This window comes from Peromyscus maniculatus, chromosome 8, assembly GCF_049852395.1.
Source record: "Peromyscus maniculatus bairdii isolate BWxNUB_F1_BW_parent chromosome 8, HU_Pman_BW_mat_3.1, whole genome shotgun sequence".
NCBI lineage: Eukaryota > Metazoa > Chordata > Mammalia > Rodentia > Cricetidae > Peromyscus > Peromyscus maniculatus.
In genome coordinates, this window is record NC_134859.1 from 70,697,286 (window position 1) to 70,715,335 (window position 18,050).

The 18,050-nt window shown below is 44.8% G+C and overlaps 1 protein-coding gene across 11 annotated transcripts in view; it reads left to right on the forward strand.

Annotated features, from left to right (window-relative positions):
* Nucleotides 1–480: 480 nt before the first annotated feature.
* Synrg (synergin gamma) overlaps nt 481–18,050 on the forward strand; it is an 87,554-nt gene continuing 69,984 nt past the window's right edge. For 6 of the 11 annotated variants that reach the window (XM_076543047.1, XM_076543049.1, XM_076543050.1 and 3 more), the window contains exons 1-3: nt 481–722; nt 9,433–9,473; nt 16,302–16,423. In XM_076543047.1, the coding sequence (XP_076399162.1) occupies nt 496–722; nt 9,433–9,473; nt 16,302–16,423 (390 nt within the window). In that variant the 5' untranslated portion in view covers nt 481–495. The remainder of the gene's footprint in view (nt 723–9,432; nt 9,474–16,301; nt 16,424–18,050) is intronic. The other 5 variants (XM_076543048.1, XM_076543051.1, XM_076543053.1 and 2 more) reach the window with 1 other exon arrangement.

An 18,050-nucleotide genomic window follows, 5' to 3' on the forward strand; every position in this document is an offset into this window, starting at 1 on the left:
AACGTATTAGAAATTTGCCAGTGAAAGCTGTGAGGCAAGCCGTGGCAGGGGCGGATAGTAGTTAGTCCGTTATCTAAGCTCGACAAAGTTCACTCTGAATACATTTTACTTCCAGGTAACTTGATTAGGGCCTGAGGTGTCAAAGTGAAAACATATATATCCTGCATAGGTTCAGCACAATTGTGCTTGTTGCGCCTTGCCAGAGAAGGAAAAACTACCTGACACGATGGCAGCATCCAACAGGAGTAGCGCATGTCGGACGGAGTGTATTGGGTTCTTGTGCTAAAGTAAAATTTAAAGACTGTGTGATGGATACTGAAAAGAATGCCAGGGAAAACGGCTGTAAAGCCACCAGAAGCCGACTGTTGTGTAAAGGATCAGCATAAGGGCACCTGTGTTCCGTCATCCAGTCCAGAAATCAGTACCTGACTCTGCTAATGCAGACCCGCGTTCGCAAAGGGACTGTGTCCGACCGCAGTGCTTGAATCCCGCAGCATGTCGCGGGGGCGCGCCGCTCGTGCCCGAGGGCTCTGGAGTCACGTGGGCGCGCGGCCCCGCCCCGTCGTCGGCCCCGGCTTGGTGGGGCGGTGTCTGCCCCGGAAGTGCCTGTCTTCGGCTGACAGCTGCTGGCACGGCGGCGGCCCGAGCAAGATGGCGCTGCGGCCGGGAGCCGGAGCCAGCGGCGCGGCGGGGGCGGGCGCGGGGCCCGGCGGGGCAGGCAGGTGGGTCGGCGGGGCGGGGCGGGGCGCGGGCCCGGCGGGCCCCGCAGGTGGGTCGACGGGCCGGGCGGGTGGGGCCGGGCTCTGGGGCGGCGGTTGCGGGGCGCGGGCGTCCTGGGGACCCGCGGGGAGCGCGCTCCTGTGCTGGCACCGCCGCACCTGTCGCGGGGCCTCGGGCGCTCGCGTTTCCCCTCCAGGCTTTCTGAGCTTGAGCGAAGGCTGTGACAGTCACAAGGCTGGAGGAGCCGCTTAGAGAGAGTCTGTAGAGTATTGTCTTTCCTCTTAGAGAGCGTCCTGTCCTGTCCTTTCTCTTTTCTTCACGTACAAATAGGAAAATCTGAAGATCTTCGAATTAGTAACTGTCTTGATAGAGCTTGTCTTGTAGATTAACTCAACACTTGTCTGTCTCCTTTTTTAAAAGACGTTTTGAAACAAAGAATTCACTGAGCATAAGCGGTTATGTTCTTGTTACAACAAAAGCTTCCAGACTTTATTGAGCTCTTAAAAAAAAAATGTGCCCTTTGTTATATTTCAGATAATTATTAGCCTGTGCTTCCTGTATCCAGAATGGTGAAGGGGCATTTGTAACTTAAGTTCATTATCATTTAACGAAATGTTTGCTTCCAGAAAGTCTGCACCCCATTTCTATCATGACTCGGTCTGAGTTTGTTTAATTAGCTAACATATACAGCACACACATTCTGAGGTAAAATCAGCTTTTCATTTTTAAATATCCTAAGATATCTTTGGAAAGTGAAATGTTTGGGTTTTTTTTTTTTGTCACGTTTAGTTTAATTTTAGAATCACTTACACTCTAAATGTGTAAAGGATTTTAAAGTTACCACCTCTTACAGGTGCATATATATGATATATATATACACACACATGCGCACTAGGAAAAAAGCAGTCACTTGAATAAACCAACTGTGTGTGACTGGGTTTTTCACTTCCTCTGTACATCTTTGACTTTAATTTAAAATGTTTTGGTTCCTCCTTTGTTTTTTGTTACTGTTTCATTAGGGTTTTTCATTAGTGGTCATTATAAATCATTTTTGCCTGCAGAATATAAATATATACATATGACAGTTCCTAAAATGTTCCTAAATGGCATTAGTCTAATCAAATGTATGATTAATAATGGGACCATTATTATAAGAATTTTGAGCCGGGCGGTGGTGGCACACGCCTTTAATCTCAGCACTTGGGAGGCAGAGCCAGGCGGATCACTGTGAGTTCGAGGCCAGTCTGGGCTACCAAGTGAGTTCCAGGATAGGCACAAAGCTACACAGAGAAACCCTGTGTCTAAAAACAAAACAAAAAAAAAAAGAATTTTGAAAGAAATTTTAGGCACAAATGTTTCTTTATTTTTAAAAGGAAGAACCACAGGTACAGGAAGTTAAGTGCATCCCTTGGTTTGGCTTATAGTATTTTAACGTCACTGGTCCAACCAGGTGTGCTGATGCACACCTCTAATACCAGCTGTAAGGAGATGCAGGCAAGAGGATAAGGAGTCCAGAGACATCCTCAGCTATCTGGAGAATTTGAGGTCAGCCTGGGCACCCTGAGATCCTGTCTCAGGAAAAGAACAAGGACAGTGTGTGCACTCCAACCATATATACAGAGGACAGAAAAGTGGTTACAATGGTCCTTTGAAAGTTGTTGTGTTGTTATGTTTATTAGATACTTTCTTAGGCTGAAAAACTGTATATTCAGTCAGGAATATTTTGGTTTTGGGAAAGCAATACTGAGGGCTAAAGTTATCTGATAAGAAAACTAACATAGTAGTATAATATACTTGAAGAAAAACAAAAACCAGCACACTCTCTCTAAGCCTTCAGTGGAAAAAAATTACAAACTACAGCTGACTTTGTAGCCTTTCTTCTGCCTTAGATACTACTTCTTGAGTACTTTCTTTGAGCTACTTAGTTTTCTAAAGGCCAGTCAAAGGCAGCCATATACAAACAGAGGCTTTTGACCAATACACTGAATGGACTATCCTAGAGTAAATAGTTGAGACTACAAATGACAGAATTTGCCTTTAACCAAGTAAAGTAAAAAACCAAGTAAACCAAGAGTTGAAAAAAATCTTTAGTGACCCTGAGTGTGGTCATTAAATGCCTGTATGTGTAAAGTACTGTTTTGAAAATGTTCTTTGAGACAATGTTTTATTAATTTAGCTCAGGCTGGTCTTGAACTCAACATATAGCCCAGGGTAGCCTCAAACTTGTGATCTGTCTGCCTCCATCTCACTAGTGCTGGGATTGTGGGCGACACCACATTCATCTGAGCGTTATTATTCTTGATGCTCTAATGGGTTCAAAAGACTGGAGCCATGTCCCAGTGCTTGGAGTGTGCACAAAAAACCTTAGCACTCCCTGTCTCCCTGCACTCTTATGAGCTCTGCCAGGGCTTTGTCTCTCCATCTTCTGCAGTTTCTAGAATTGTGTGTTTGTTTGTTTTGTTTTTCAAGACAGGGTTTCTCTGTGTAGCTTTGCACCTTTCCTGGAACTCACTCTGTAGCCCAGGCTGGGCCTCGAACTCACAGAGATCCGCCTACCTCTGCATCCCGAGTGCTGGGATTAAAAGCGTGCGCCACCACTGCCCAGCTAGAATATTCTTTAATGTAAATATTTGTGGATCCCACCAAAATGGACAATAGTAAAGTTGATTTTCGGCTGCACCGAGTGGGATGGGGGGTGGGGAGGGAAGGAGTTGAGATTGTCATGCGGGGGGGGGGGGGGGGTAGCAAGCATTATGGAAGCAACAAACACATCTGCCGTGCCAGATAGGCTGCTATTGGATGCAAAGAAGAGTTTGATGAGATAAAAAGGAAAGGAAAGGTATGCCCAGTCAGAGAAGGCCATGAGGATGAACTAAGGTAAACGCTGGATGCCCAGGTATACATCTTCTGACAGGATCTTTACTGAATAGCCCATTAGGGAGATGCCTCTCACCAGTGCTGTATTCGACGTATTGGAAACCAGGGCCTGAGGCTGAGAAGACTGTATTTAGGAGGCCAGGCCTGAGACACAAAAGCTGGTAGCAGATGGACAAGCAGTCTTTGACCTGGAGCTCTTGCTTGTCCAGCCAGTCCTAGAATTAGTTGTCAGGGCCTGGTTGGGAGGCAGCAAGTCCCAAGCCTCATGACCTCAGTTCAATCCTAGGGATTCACATGGTACAAGGATCCGAGAACTGACGCCCCCAAGTTGTCCTCTGACCTCCACATGAACACCTGCCCACCCGTCCCCCCACACACAATAAATAAATGTAACAAAAAAAGAATGTTAGGGGCTGGAGAGATGGCTATGTTATGAGCACTTGCTGCTCCTCCAGAAGTCCCAAGTCCTATTCCCAGCTCTCACATGGGGGAGGAGGCTCGTAACTGCCTGTAACTCCAGCTCCAGGGATCTGATGCCTTCTTCTGGCCTCCTCAGGTATCCACACGCAGAAACACACGAAAAGAAAAAAATGTTATTCTAGTTATCTAAATATTTCATTCATAAAAATACTGGGGTCACTAAGCAACTTTAGATTGTTAGATTTTTACTAGAAGAAGTCATCAATACAGTTACATTGTTATGTGTGTCTAATTTTTCAAGTAGCTTTTATTTATAATATGTATTCTTTTAAAATCATTTTTAAAAAATTTATTAATGTGTATGGGTTCTTGCCTACATGTGTGCACCACACGCATACCTGGTGCCTTCAAAGGTCAGAAGAGGGTGACAGATCCCCTGGAAATGTAGCTACAGATGACTTCAAGCCACCATGTGGATGCTGGGACCTGAACCCACGTCCTGCACAAGAGCAGCTCACTAACAATCTCTCCCACCCTGTGATACATCTTCTATCTTGTCTCTGTGGTTGCCTTAGTTGGGACCTTCACAAATGCTGGATTCTGTGACAGGTAGGGTGATAAGGGGACTGAAACTGGGTAAAAGAATACAACTTACTCCAAGTTTTTTTTTTTTTAAAGATTGATTTATTTATGTGTGTGAGTGTTCTGTCTGCCTGTACATCTTCATGACAGAAGAGGTCATCAGATCTCCTTGTAGATGGTTCTGAGCTGCCACCATGTGGTTGCTGGGAATTGAACTCAGGAAATCTGGAAGAGCAACCATTGAGCCATCTCTCCAGCCCCACTCTGAGTTTTTACTGAGCTGCTCCACCATACTGGTTATTTGAATTTTTACAGCTGGTTTGGCAAAGTTGACGGGTGACTACCTACCTGCACTCCTTCCACTGAATTTATCCACCTTGGCGAGTGAGTGATGCTTCCTAAGACAGAGGACAACCAGAGTACTCCTTCAACTCAGCCGTGTTCTCCAGTGCACAGAGCCTGGCGTGGCGGCACACATCCATAGTCCTCTCTACTCAGGAGATGAGGCAGGGGGATCGCTTGAGCCTAGAGTTCCATCTTAACAAATGGACAGACATAAACCGGTTCACACACAGCTCAGCTGTTATTGCTTCTTGTATGCCATTAAGAAAGAGGGCTTGCTTACTCTTGGGGCCTGCTTGTCAGCAGCAAGATTCTCAGTGACCCCAGCCCCTCTACAAAAGCCATAAATAAGTAACATACAGCCAAATGGATGTCCAACTAGAATGCTAATCCACCTTGCAGTTAAAAGGAAATAAAACACTAAACTGCTTTAAAACCATGGACTCTAAAGTTGAGTTTCAGACTTTTTCCTGGAAGTAGGAAGACCAGTGTAGTAAATTTAAAAAATGCAAGAGCTCCTGAATTTGACATAGAGTTCCTGGTGCTCACTAAGCTACACAGGAACTCTCAAGTCTTTGACTCAGAAATTGAGAGACTGTCCCAGTCGAGAGTTTTCCTTTCTTGATCTGGAGAGTTGGCTCAGTGGCTAAGAGCACTGGCTGCACTTGCAGAAGACTCAAGTTTGATTCCCGGCACCCCACGTGTTGGCTTGTAAGCATTTGTAAGGGAGTGTACAAGATCTGACGCCCTCTTCTGGCCTTTGTGGGCATTGCTTGCTTGTGGTGTGTAGATAACGCATGCAGCCAAAAAAAAAAAAAAAAAAGTCATATGTGCACCCCTACACAGAAAGTAATGTCTTTTAATTAAAAAAAAAAAAAAAAAAGCCTTTCTTGACGTCCTCTTCCCAGCCTCAGAGAATGGACTAGTTCCTAAAAGCAGATCCCACTTGCTCGTTAGCCCCCGTCCTTGGGAAACCTTGTTTTCCAGGCAGTAAGGATACCGTGTGTACCCCTGGACCGTTCCTGCCGGTGCTCCTCTCACCGGAAGACCATCCTTCTCAAGGCAGTGGCTTTCTTCCCAATCTTCATCAGGACAAGCTTCTCTGCAGCAGTGGACACTGGAGCTGCTGTCGTGAACTTCGTCCTTAGTTCTGAGGCGCTCCCTTGCCCCTCAGTGGCCACTCTCTGCTCGGTTTCCAGTGTAAGACTCCAGGGTCGCCCGTGGTGTGGTCTCACTACATGTGCCCACTTCCTTGATTGTCTTCTGCATTCTGTGCTTTTTTTTTTTTAAATCTTTATTTAAAAGATTTATCTGGATCACTGGATTTTTCCAGGTCTTTCTCTGAGACAGGGTTTTCTGTGTAGCCCTGGCTGTCCTGGAACTCACTCTCTTGACCAGGCTGGCCTCAAGATCTCACAGAGTTCTTGGTTCTCAGAGAGATCCACCTGCCTCTGCCTCCTGAGTGCTGGGATTAAAGGTGTGCGCCACCACGTCCAGTTTGAGAAGGTTTCTAATTGCTTAGTGGGTTGCTCCTCGTGGTCTCTTCCCCAGCGTCTTACTCCCCAGGCCTGTACTCTAGGCGCTCATATCCCTGCAGCTTTCCCAGCTCAGCACCCCTCGGCATTCTCTGCTTTCCTACTGCTGGTCCTCACCCTGGCAGCTACCAGCTTCTCTTGAGTCTTCCTTCTTCCTAGCTCTTGTCCACTTTTCCATCCCTCCTGCCTTTTTTATCACTCTTTTTAAATCACTCATTAGGAACCTTGAGGTAGTTTCTTGGCCAGTTCTTTTTACTTCAAGTCTTTCCCTATGCTGTCATTAAAGTAACCTCCCAAAGTACACTTTGTGACATGTTGTTCTTCCTCTCCAAATGTCTGATGGCAGAGATGTCACATCCAAACCACAGTGGCATACCACTTCATGCCCTTTCGAGTAACTGTCTTTACATAATGTGTGTGTGTGTGTGTGTGTGTGTGTGTGTGTGTGTGTGTGTGTGTGTATGTATCTGTATGTGTGTATGTATATATGGGACTGACAGGTGGCTCTGTGGTTAAGAGCACCAGCAGCACTTCCAAAGGTCCCAGGTCTGATTCCCAGGCCCACGTGGTAGCTCACAACCATCTGTAACTCTAGTTTGTCAGAGGATCAAACTCCCTCCTCTTGCCTTTGCAGGTACTAGGTGTGCATGTAGTACACAGGCATACTTGAAGGCAAGAGACCTATATACTACGGGGCGGGGGTGGGGTGGGGGGTGGGATGTGAAAACAGTCCTGTGCATTGCTGGTAGGAATGTGGACCGGTGCTGCCATCGTGGAAAACAGTTTGGCAGTTTCTCAAGTACACATAGAATTATCGTATGACCTAGCAGTTTCACTCATAGGTACATACCACAAAGAACCGAAGGAGGACTCAGGCACTCACACAGCAGTGTTCATGGCACTCTTGTTCACATCAGCCAAAAGGCAGAAGGAACCCAAGTGCCCATATAGAGATGGGAGGATAAGCAGCATGCTGTGCACATGGATTTGGATCAGAGTTGTGGAAGGGACTGAGATGTTAATGCATGCTATAGTGTGGATGAACCTGAAACAAGTTTGCCTAAGGGAAATAATTCAGATACTGCCTGGTTCTACTTAATGTTTAGTCTTGGAATAGACAAATTCATAAATGACAAAAAGTAGAATAGCGGGGCTGGGGTTTGGTGGTTCATCGTCAGTGGTACCAGAGTTTCTGTTTGTGCTGAAGGAAAAGTTCTGGGCATGCATAGTGAGTGGTGGTAATGGTTTCAGCATTGTGAATGCCCTCATTATCACTGAGCTTTGTACTTGAAAGTATTCAAATGGTAACACTTTGTGATGTAAATATACACATACATATATAACATATACACATAATGTATATTATATATACAAACCAGCTTCTGACATAGAATATTCAAAATAAAAAAATAAACATTTTAAAGACCTATGGCTGGGTGTAGTGACTCATGCTTGTAGTTCTAGCTCTGAGGAAATGGAGGCAGGAGGATTGTTGCGAGTTCAAGGCCAACCTGGACTACATAGTTCTAGGCTAGCCTATACTATAACATGAGACACATGAGACCCTATTCTATTTAAAGAATGAATAAACTGTATAATCTCCTTCCTTTCTTCCTTCCTCCCTTCCTTCCTTCCTTCCTTCTTTCTTTCTTTCTTTCTTTCTTTCTTTCTTTCTTTCTTTCTTTCTTTCTTTCTTTCTTTCTCTCTTTCCTTTTTAAATTTTTTTCTGGGATGAGATCTCACTGTGTAGCTTTGGCTGGCCTTGAACTCACAGAGACCCACCTTCCCTGCCTCTCAACTGCTGGGAGTAAAGGTGTGCACCACCAGGCTTAAGATCTGTCTGTCTGCCCTTCCTTCCTCTACTGGGGACTGAGCCCCAGGCTTTGCACAGGCTGTGCTAGTGTTCTGCAGCTGAGCTGCACCCTGGCAGTCTGATTGTTTTTAAATCATATATTTAGCCACAGATCATCTTTTTATCTAAATAATTTATTTATTTTTATTTTATGTGCATTGGTGTTTTGTCTGCATGTATGTCTGTGTGAGGGTGTCAGATCTTGGAGTTACAGACAGTTGTTAGCTGCCTTGTGTGTGCTGGGAATTGAACCTGGGTCCTCTGAAAGAGCAATCAGTGCTCTTAACATCTGAGCCATCTTTCCAGCCCTCACAGATCATCTTGATTGATGTCCTGCATCTCCAACCTCAGAACTTTTGCCAAAACTGTATATCGTACAACTCTTCTTTCCCCTTAACAAGCTTAAAAGCCTCCCAAGGTATAACCTAAAAATTAACCTTGCTCTTCTGACCTCTTAGTGCTTGGACCTTGCTTAAAATAGCACACTTACCTTGCTGTGTAATTATTTGTTTGTCTGCACCTGTGTATTCAAGATTGCAAGCTGTTTCAGTCCTTTCATATAGTAGATGCTCATTAAATGTTCACTGAATGGACATGAACCCACCCTTCCCATGGAGAACTTTGACTCCAGGGAGGTCCAAGGTGACAGAGCCAAGAATAGTGTCAGGGCCTTCTGTTTTCTGTCTCATCCACACACACAAAGTTCCCTCCACATTAGCAAGCTGATACCTTGTATCGTAGAGAAATTTAGTCTTTATTAATATTAATAATTCTGGGCCTAGAAAGATGGCTCAGCAATTAAGAACATTGGCTGCTCTTGCAAAGGACCTGGATTTAGTTCCCAGCTCCCACATGGCAGCTCACAACTTTTTGAAACTCCAGTTCTAGGAGATTCACCACCCTCTTCTGGCCTCTGTGGGCACCAGGCACTCGTGCAATGCAAAGGCAAGCACACAGGCAAAACACACATGTAAAAATGTACAAATATAAGTCAGCATTGACCTGACACCAGGCTCTGTCTGATTCTCCATTCAGTGAGAATCAGGCTTTGTTTGCAATTTTATACAGATGAAGATAACTGATGTATTTGTGTTCTTGTTTCAGCTTCATGTTTCCTGTAGCAGGTGGAATGAGACCTCCTCAAGGTATGTGAGAGCTTTCATTCCTCTGTCAGTACTGGGATGGGACCCGGCGTCTTGCACACTCTAGGCAAGCACTCTGCCCCTAAGCCACATCCTCAGCCCCAAAACCTAGGCAGTTTTTCTGTTTCTGAACAATGAAGTCAAATTATCCTATAGTCTTAACTCTATATGACACCTTCTCTTAAAATTTCTTTTAGCTGGGCGGTGGTGGCGCACGCCTTTAATCCCAGCACTCAAGAGGCAGAGGCAGGCGGATCTCTGTGAGTTCGAGGCCAGCCTGGTCTCCAAAGCGAGTTCCAGGAAAGGCTCAAAGCTACACAGAAACCCTGTCTCGAAAAACAAAAAACAAGAAACAAAAGACAAATGTTTAATTTGGGGAGTGAAAGGATCACTCTTCATGTTTCCCAAACTTACTCGCCCGTTATATCAGTAGATTATTATTTAACCTCAGAGATGAAGGAAACTTTTCAGGGCAAGAATATTAAGAGCAAATGATGACACTGTAATTCTTTTGTCTTCCTGTTTGGTCTTCTCTCCTCCCACCTTGTTTGTGCCAGAGGCAGGAGCTGTTATCTTGTGCTCCCCAGTGTCTCCAGCACCCTGCCTACATGTATGGTAGATTCCACGTGCTGTTTGTTGAATGAATAAACAAACCTCTTTAGTATCTGGTGCATGCTTTTCCTGTATGTCACAGTCTTATTATAACGATGCACGTCAAAGAGTTCTGATATTCCCATTTAAAAGTCTTTAAGTCTCAAGCTAGTGGTAATATACACCTTTAATCCCACGATTTGGGAAGTAGAGGTAAGCCAATCTCTTAAATTTGAGGCTAGTCTGCAAATTGAGTTCCAGGCCAGCCAGGGCTACATAGTGAGACCCTGTCTCAAGAAAGACAAGTCTATAATTCTGGCATTTGGGATGCTGAGGCAGGGTTGTGAGTTTGAGTCAGACTGGACTTTATAGCAAGACCCTATCTCAATAAAAAATGAAAAGATTTGAGCCTCAGTTTTATCCCTAGAAATGTCTCTATTTAGTACACCCCATCTCTTGGTTATAGAACTGGAGCCCATTGGTTATCAATTCTAGCCATGCCTTAAAGGCAACTAGGGTTGGGGATAAAATTTGACCCATTCTGCTATAGACGAAAATTGAGGGAAGAATTTACCTACACTTGTCTTGCTTCTTTCTCTTCCCTTCTCAGCTCCACCGTCTTCCCCTCCACTCCTCTCAGCCCCCAGCTGCTTTTGAAAAGTGGCCCTTCTCACAAAGCCAGTGCTGGTTGGCTGTGGTAGACCCACTGGGGAAACAGAAACTCCTAGGTCACGGGGAGAGATGGAAGATAAAGGGCGCTCAGAGCAGTGGGAATTAGCTCACTCTGACTTTGTCTCCGTCAGCAGGAGAGGTCGGGTTGCAGGCCAGCTTCCCAAGGGTCAGTTGTATTCTTTTCATTGTGCACATGTGTATGTGTTTCCTAAGCGAGCTCTGCTCAGGTGTCCCAGATGTACATCAACTGGGTTACAGTGTTCTGTGCCTACAGAGTTGGGTTTACTGTCATGTGTGGTTTGTTCTTTCCATTTTTTTACTCTTGAGGTAAAAATGCACATATGGACCAAAGAAACCAAACAAGAAAAAGAACCCAAGGATTGCCTGATAGATTTTAATTCTAGAATTGGGATTTTTTTTTTAACATTTATTGTGTGTGTATACCACATGTGTGTTGGACCTCATAAAGCTCAGAAGAATAGTCATATTCCCTGGAACTGGAGTTACAGGTGGTTGTGTGCCACCATGTGGGTGCTCGGAATTGAACTCAAGTCCTCTGTCAAGAGCAGCAAGTGCTCTTAACCACTGAGCCATCCCCTCCATTCCCTGAAATTTGGAATTGTTTTGGAGGGGTGTTTTGTTGTTGTTTTGATCATTTAAAAAAAAATCTCATGTAGCATGTGTCTGTGTTTGAGAGCCACAGGGAGTTGAGGTGTGAGGGTAACAGGCTAGCCTGTGGGAGTCGGTTATCTCCCTCCACCATGAAGTTCCGGTTATGGAGCTTAGGTTGTCGGGTTTGGCGGCAAGCACCTTTACCCACTGAGCCACCTCACCAGCTCTTGTTTTGTTTCTGAGACAGCATTTCATGTGGCCTAGGCTGGTCTGGAACTCACTATGTAGTTGAGGATGACCTTGAACTCCTGATCCTTCTGCTTCCACTTCCACGTGCTGGGATCGCAGGCATGTACTGCCTTGTCTGGCATGAGGGTTTTTTTTTTTTTTTTTTTTTTTTTTTTTTTTTTTTAAAGTACTTTAGAGAGGACTTTTGATCCTTTGAAGACTTGAAGCACAGATCATTTCTAAAAACATACACAAGAAACCAACAACAACATTGCCCACAATAACATGTGTACTTGATCAAGAGACAAGGAGAGAAAATGTAATTTTCACGGTGTATACTTTTATCCTTACATGTTATACCAATCCCTAAGTCACTCATTCAAAACTGAAGTGAACTTTAGGACCTAAAGGCAAGTGGGAAAACTGTGGCTGTGTCGGGCCTGTTCTGGTCATCAAGGATACTGCTCAGTCATTGCCTTTGGTATCCTTTGAGAGTCCCTTTTTCAGCTGTCTGTGATGCTTGGCTACCTTCCTTCCTTCAGGTCCTTGTGCTTATGCCACAGAAGAGCAACCACTGCATTTTCTGGCTCTTGTCTTCCCATTACTAGGCTTTATTTCTTGCCCCAGCTCTTTCTTTCTTTCTTTTTTCTTTCTTTTTTTTTTTCCGAGACAGGGTTTCTCTGTGTAGCTTTGTGCCTTTCCTGGAACTCACTCTGTAGCCCAGGCTGGCCTTGAACTCACAGAGATCCACCTGGCTCTGCCTCTGGAGAGCTGGGATTAAAGGCGTGCACTACTTGCCCCAGCTCTTACCATGATCTGACCTGGAGCGTTTTGTTTTTATCATTGTTGTCTCCAATTACAGCATGATCTCCATAGGGGGGAGCTCTGGTTTTATTCATTGCTGTGTTTTTAGGATGATGCCTACCATGGAGTAGACCCTTGAGTCTCTGAACAAATGACTAAATGAGGAGCGTGCCTCTGCTAGCTGTTAGCCTGCAGATGTAAATGTGCTCCTGAAAGTAGGCGGCAAGAAAGGTGGAAAGCAAGTGATAAAACAAGATAGATACGGTATACTGGTCTTTTCCTTTGCTGCTTAGTGTACATTTATTTTTTGAAATAGCATCTGACTATAAATTCTGGTCTCTTAACTTGTAATCCTCCTGCCCTACCCTACCCAGTACTGGATTACAGGTGTTTTCCACTATGACTGCTTCTGTCCTTTAAGTTGAATATTTGGTTGGTTTTTGTTGTGTTGTTGTTTGTTTTGAAATAAAGAAGAAAAATGGGATGGGCATGATGGCACATACTCTTCATCCCAGCACTCAGATAGAGACAGGCAGATCTTTGTGAATTTGAGACCAGTCTAATCTATACAGTGAGACTCTGTCTCTAAAACAAACCCGGAAGCAAAGCTTCTAGGCATCTGCAACATTGCCTTATTGTCCACACTAGAGAACCACACAATCAGGTTTTTACATTGCTCCTGTGGTGTTAAGTAAGCTAGTGATTTTGTATTGGGCTGCATTTATGACTATCCTCAGATCAGGGGCATGCAACCCTCAGGTTGGACACGCTGCTAGAATCAATGAGATTGCAAGGTGTGGTAAAATGCAGTTAGAGTGTAATGTGTGCCCAAGCCATGTTTTTATTCACTTACATTCCTTATGTATGGTAGACATTTACTGTTTACTCAACCCCAGAGGACTCTGCATTTGTTCTGCTCTGCTCTTGGGAATGTTTCACTGGGGAAGTTTGGGAGACACTAGTGTGCACGAAACTTTCCCCATGGCTTTCCTGTGCTTGAGTCATGTATGTGTCACACAGCAATGACTGTTCATGTCAGTGTTCTTGTGAGGAAAGGGAAGAATAGCATTCTTTGACATACTAAGCATTAAATGGTTTTGCCAATGAGAAGTGAAGTTTTGGAACAAAGTTAAGAAAAACTAGGAGTGCTGCAATCCCAGCACTCAAGAAGTTAGAGGCCAGCCTGGCTCTACAGTGAGTTCTAGAGACAGACACACAGACATACAGACATACAGTTAGAGGCCAGCCTCGCTCTACAGTGAGTTCTAGAGAAACAGTCCCAGAGACAGACATACAAACAGACAGACAGACAGAGTGGATTGAGCAAATACTCAAGGTACCATGAGTAGTACGTAGCCCATTCATTTGGCTTCCAGAGTTCATGATCTTTTTTTAATAATTTATTTTTTTATTTTATGTGCATTGGTGTTTTGCCTGCCTGTATATCTGTGTGAGGGTCCCCTAGAACTGGAGTTACAGACAGTTGTGAGCTGCCATGTGGATGTTGGGAACTGAACCCAGGTTCTTTGGAAGAGCAGTCAGTGCTCTTAACCACTGAGCTATCTCTCCAGCCCCTCATGATCTTTTTGGTTTTTCGAAACAGGGTTTCTCTGTGTAGCTTTGCGCCTTTCCTGGGACTCACTTGGTAGTCCAGGCTGGCCTCGAACTCACAGAGATCCGCCTGGCTCTGCCTCCTGAGTGCTGGGATTAAAGGCGTGTGCCACCACCACCCGGCTTCCCCTCATGATCTTAAGTGTTATTATCCACTGTTTTATTTTTTTTAAGATTTGTTTATTATGTATACAGCATTCTGCCTGCATGTATGCCTGCAGACCAGAAGGGGGCACCAGATCTCATTATAGATGGTTGTGAGCCACCATGTGGTTGCTGGGAATTGAACTCAGGACCTGTGGAAGAGCAGCCAGTGCTCTTAACCTCTGAGCCATCTCTCCAGCCCAAATAATATTTGTGGTGGTATTGTGTTCCCCAAAATATTGTGTACCTTAATAAACTTACCTGGGGTCAGAGAACAGACAAGCCACTAGTTAGGCAGTGATAGCACACGCCTTTAATCCTAGCATTCCAGAGACAGAAATCCCTCTGGATCTCTGTGAGTTCAAGGCCCCATTGGAAATAGCCAAGCATGGTGACATACGCCTTTAATCCCAGAAAGCCAGCCTTTAATCCCAGGGAGTGGTGGTAGAAAGCAGAAAGATATATAAGGCGTGAGGATCAGAAACTAGAAGATTTTGGCTGGTTAAGCATTTGGCTGGTTAAGCATTTGGCTGGTTAAGATTTTGGCTGGTTAAGCTTCAGGCTTTCGAGCAGCACAGTTCAGCTGAGATTCATTCTGGATGAGGACACAGAAGCTTCCAATCTGAGGAAACAAGACCAGCTGAGGATCCAGTGAGGTGAGATAGCTGTGGCTTGTTCTGTCTCTCTGACCTTCCAGTATTCACCCCAATAACCGGCCTCGGGTTTGATTTTATTAATAAGAACTTTTAAGATTCCTGCTACAAATATTAATTGGAGTTTCTGGGTTTTGTTTGTTTGTTTATCAAAACAAGGTTTCTCTGTAGTTTTGGTGCCTGTCCTGGATCTCGCTCTGTAGACCAGGCTGGCCTCGAACTCACAGATATCCACCTGGCTCTGCCTCCCAAATGCTGGGATTAAAGGTGAGGGCCACCACTGCCTGGCTATCCACTGTTATATAACAGATGACCCCAAAACCTTACAAAATAAGCATTTTGAGCAGGGCAGTGGTGGCACATGCCTTTAATCCTAGCACTTGGGAGGCAGAAGCAGGTGGATCTCTGTGAGTTCAATGCCAGCCTGGTCTACAAAGCGAGATCCAGGACAGACACCAAAACTACACAGAGAGACCCTGTCTCAGAAACAAAAAACAAACAATAAGCATTTTGTTATTTTGCAATGTGCCTATGAGTCAGGAATCTGAGAGCGGCTTCGCTGGGTAGTCCTGGCTCCGAGCATCTTGTGAGCTGTAGTAAATCTGTCAGGCAGAACTGCAGTCAACTGAAGGTTTTATGGAGCGGAAAGATCAGCTTCCAAGATGGCTCATTCGAGGTGGCAGACTCATGCTGCTCCTGTGGAGGTGGCCCCAGATCACCACATGCACTCCCCAAAGGACAGCTCCAGAGTTCCTGTGATGCAGCAGTGGCGTCCCTAAAGCAAGTCCTCCAAAACAGCAAGAAGGAAGCCAGGTGTGGTGGCACACACCTGTGATTAAGCTTTGGGAGATGAAGGCAGGAGGATCAGGCTAGCCCTTCAGTCATATCAGATCTTGTCTCACAAAGACCTAGGCTGAGGAGTTACATGTTGTCATCACCCCGGAATCCTGTTAGCTGTAGAGTTCAACATGGGAAGAAGTGATGCAAGCTTATGAATACCAGGGGGCAGGAATCCCTGGGACCCATGGTGAAGACTGAGTATTCAGGCCAAGTCCCTCATTTCATATCCACATTCAAGTTCTGCCGAACCAGTGCTACTACTTTCACTTAATACAGACCCTTTCATACAGTTCCTCATGTCGTGGTTATCCAACCATAAAATTATTTTCACTACTACTTCATAACTGTAGTTTTGCTACTGTTATGAATCGTAATGTAAATATCTGTGTTTTCCAGTGGTCTTAGGTAACTCGTGTGAAAGGGTAGTTCCAATTCCCTGAAGGGGTCATGACCCACAGATTGAGAGCCACTGACTTGAGAGATGAAATTCTATAGTTTGTCCAAGATCACATAGCTGAATGAGGTGGAGTTCTCATTCAAGCCTGTCTCATCAGGATCTTGTGCATTTTCCATTGTACTATGCAGCTTTTCAATTAGCCAGTCCTGTGGGTGTCATGGTTTCAAGGAAATCAACTTGAGAACATGTTGACTTTAATAAAGCCTTGGTGTCTTCCAGCAGGCCTGATGCCAGTACAGCAGCAAGGATTTCCTATGGTCTCTGTCATGCAGCCCAGTATGCAAGGCATGATGGGAATGAATTACAGCTCTCAAATGTCCCAAGGACCCATTGCAATGCAGGTACTTGCTTTTTATTGACTGTTTATAAAGTTCTTGTTTGTTGTTGGGCATCTGCATGTCAAGAGCTATGGCTTTAAGAGCTAGATGTTATATTTAGAAGTAGCTTGAATTTGGTTTTATCTATCTATCTATCTATTTTTTTTTCAAGACAGGGTATGTGTCTATGTATCCCTGGCTATCCTGTAACTTACTCTGTAGACCAGGCTGGCCTTGAACTCACAGAGATCTGCCGGCCTCTGCCTCCCAAGTGCTAGAATTAAAGTTGTGTGCCACCACTGCCTGGCATTATGGAGTTTTATTATATCTGGGTTTAGGAGATCCCCTTTGCCCTGGACTCCCAAGTAAGTGAAATTGTAGGTGTATGCCACAGTGCAGTTCAAACTCAAAGACTCACAAATGCAGGTGACTGTCTCAGTTACTTTTCTATTGCTGTGTTAAAACACCATGATGAAGGCAACTTGTAAAAGAAAGAGTTTATTAGGGGCTTACAGCTTCAGAGGGTAAATCCATGACCGTCATGGTGGGGGGCATGGCAGCAGGCAGGCAGGCAGGTGTGGCACGGGAGCAGTAGCTACAGGTCACGTCCTCATCCACAAATGAGGGGCAAAGAAAAAGCTAACTGCAAACAGTGCTGGGTCCTGAAGAATCAAAGCCTGTCCCTATGACACACCTCCTCCAACAAGGCCACGCCTCCTAATCCTTCCCAGATAGTTCCACCAACTGGGGACTAAGCATTCAAATATATGAGTCTATGGGGGCCATTCTCATTCAAACCACCATAGTAACTGTTCAGAATAATTATTAGTTATTATAATTAGTAAAAGAGACAATGGAGCTATATGTTCTTCATTTCTTTCTGGAACTGGGAACTCAAAATTATAAAAAGTGACACAGGGCCGGGCGGTGGTGGCACACGCCTTTAATCCCAGCACTCGGGAGGCAGAGGCAGGCGGATCTTTGTGAGTTCGAGGCCAGCCTGGGCTATCAAGTGAGTTCCAGGAAAGGCGCAAAGCTACACAGAGAAACCCTGTATCGAAAAACCAAAAAAAAAAAAAAAGTGACACAGTAGTAACAATTTCAGAACAGAAAAATATACTAACCAAAAGAAGAATTCTATGGTTAGTTTAACAGGAGATTAGAATGGCTAAAGAATCAGTGAACTGGAGAGATCTGAAGAAACTATTTAGGATGAAGATAAAATAAAAAGAGAAATGTGAGAGGAGCTGGGGAGCTGGCTTAGCAATGAAAGTGCTTGATGGCAAGAATGAGGGTGGCATTTGGACCTCAGAAGCTCATTTAAATGTCTGGTGGGCATGGTGCCCTACATATAAATCTGGGCCTAGGTGGTGGAGACAGAGGATCCCCAGAGCAAGCCGGCTAGCAAAACTAGCTATATCAGTGAGTACTGGGTTTGAATGAGAGACCATGCCTCAATAAATAAAGTGGAAGAGCAATTGCGGATTATTCTGGGCATCAACCTGTGGCCTCCACATGTATGCTCATCCAGGTACAATAGTGCGCGCGCGCGCGCACACACACACACACACACACACACACACACACACACACACACAGAGAGAGAGAGAGAGAGAGAGAGAGAGAGAGAGAGATTGAGGGAATAATAAAA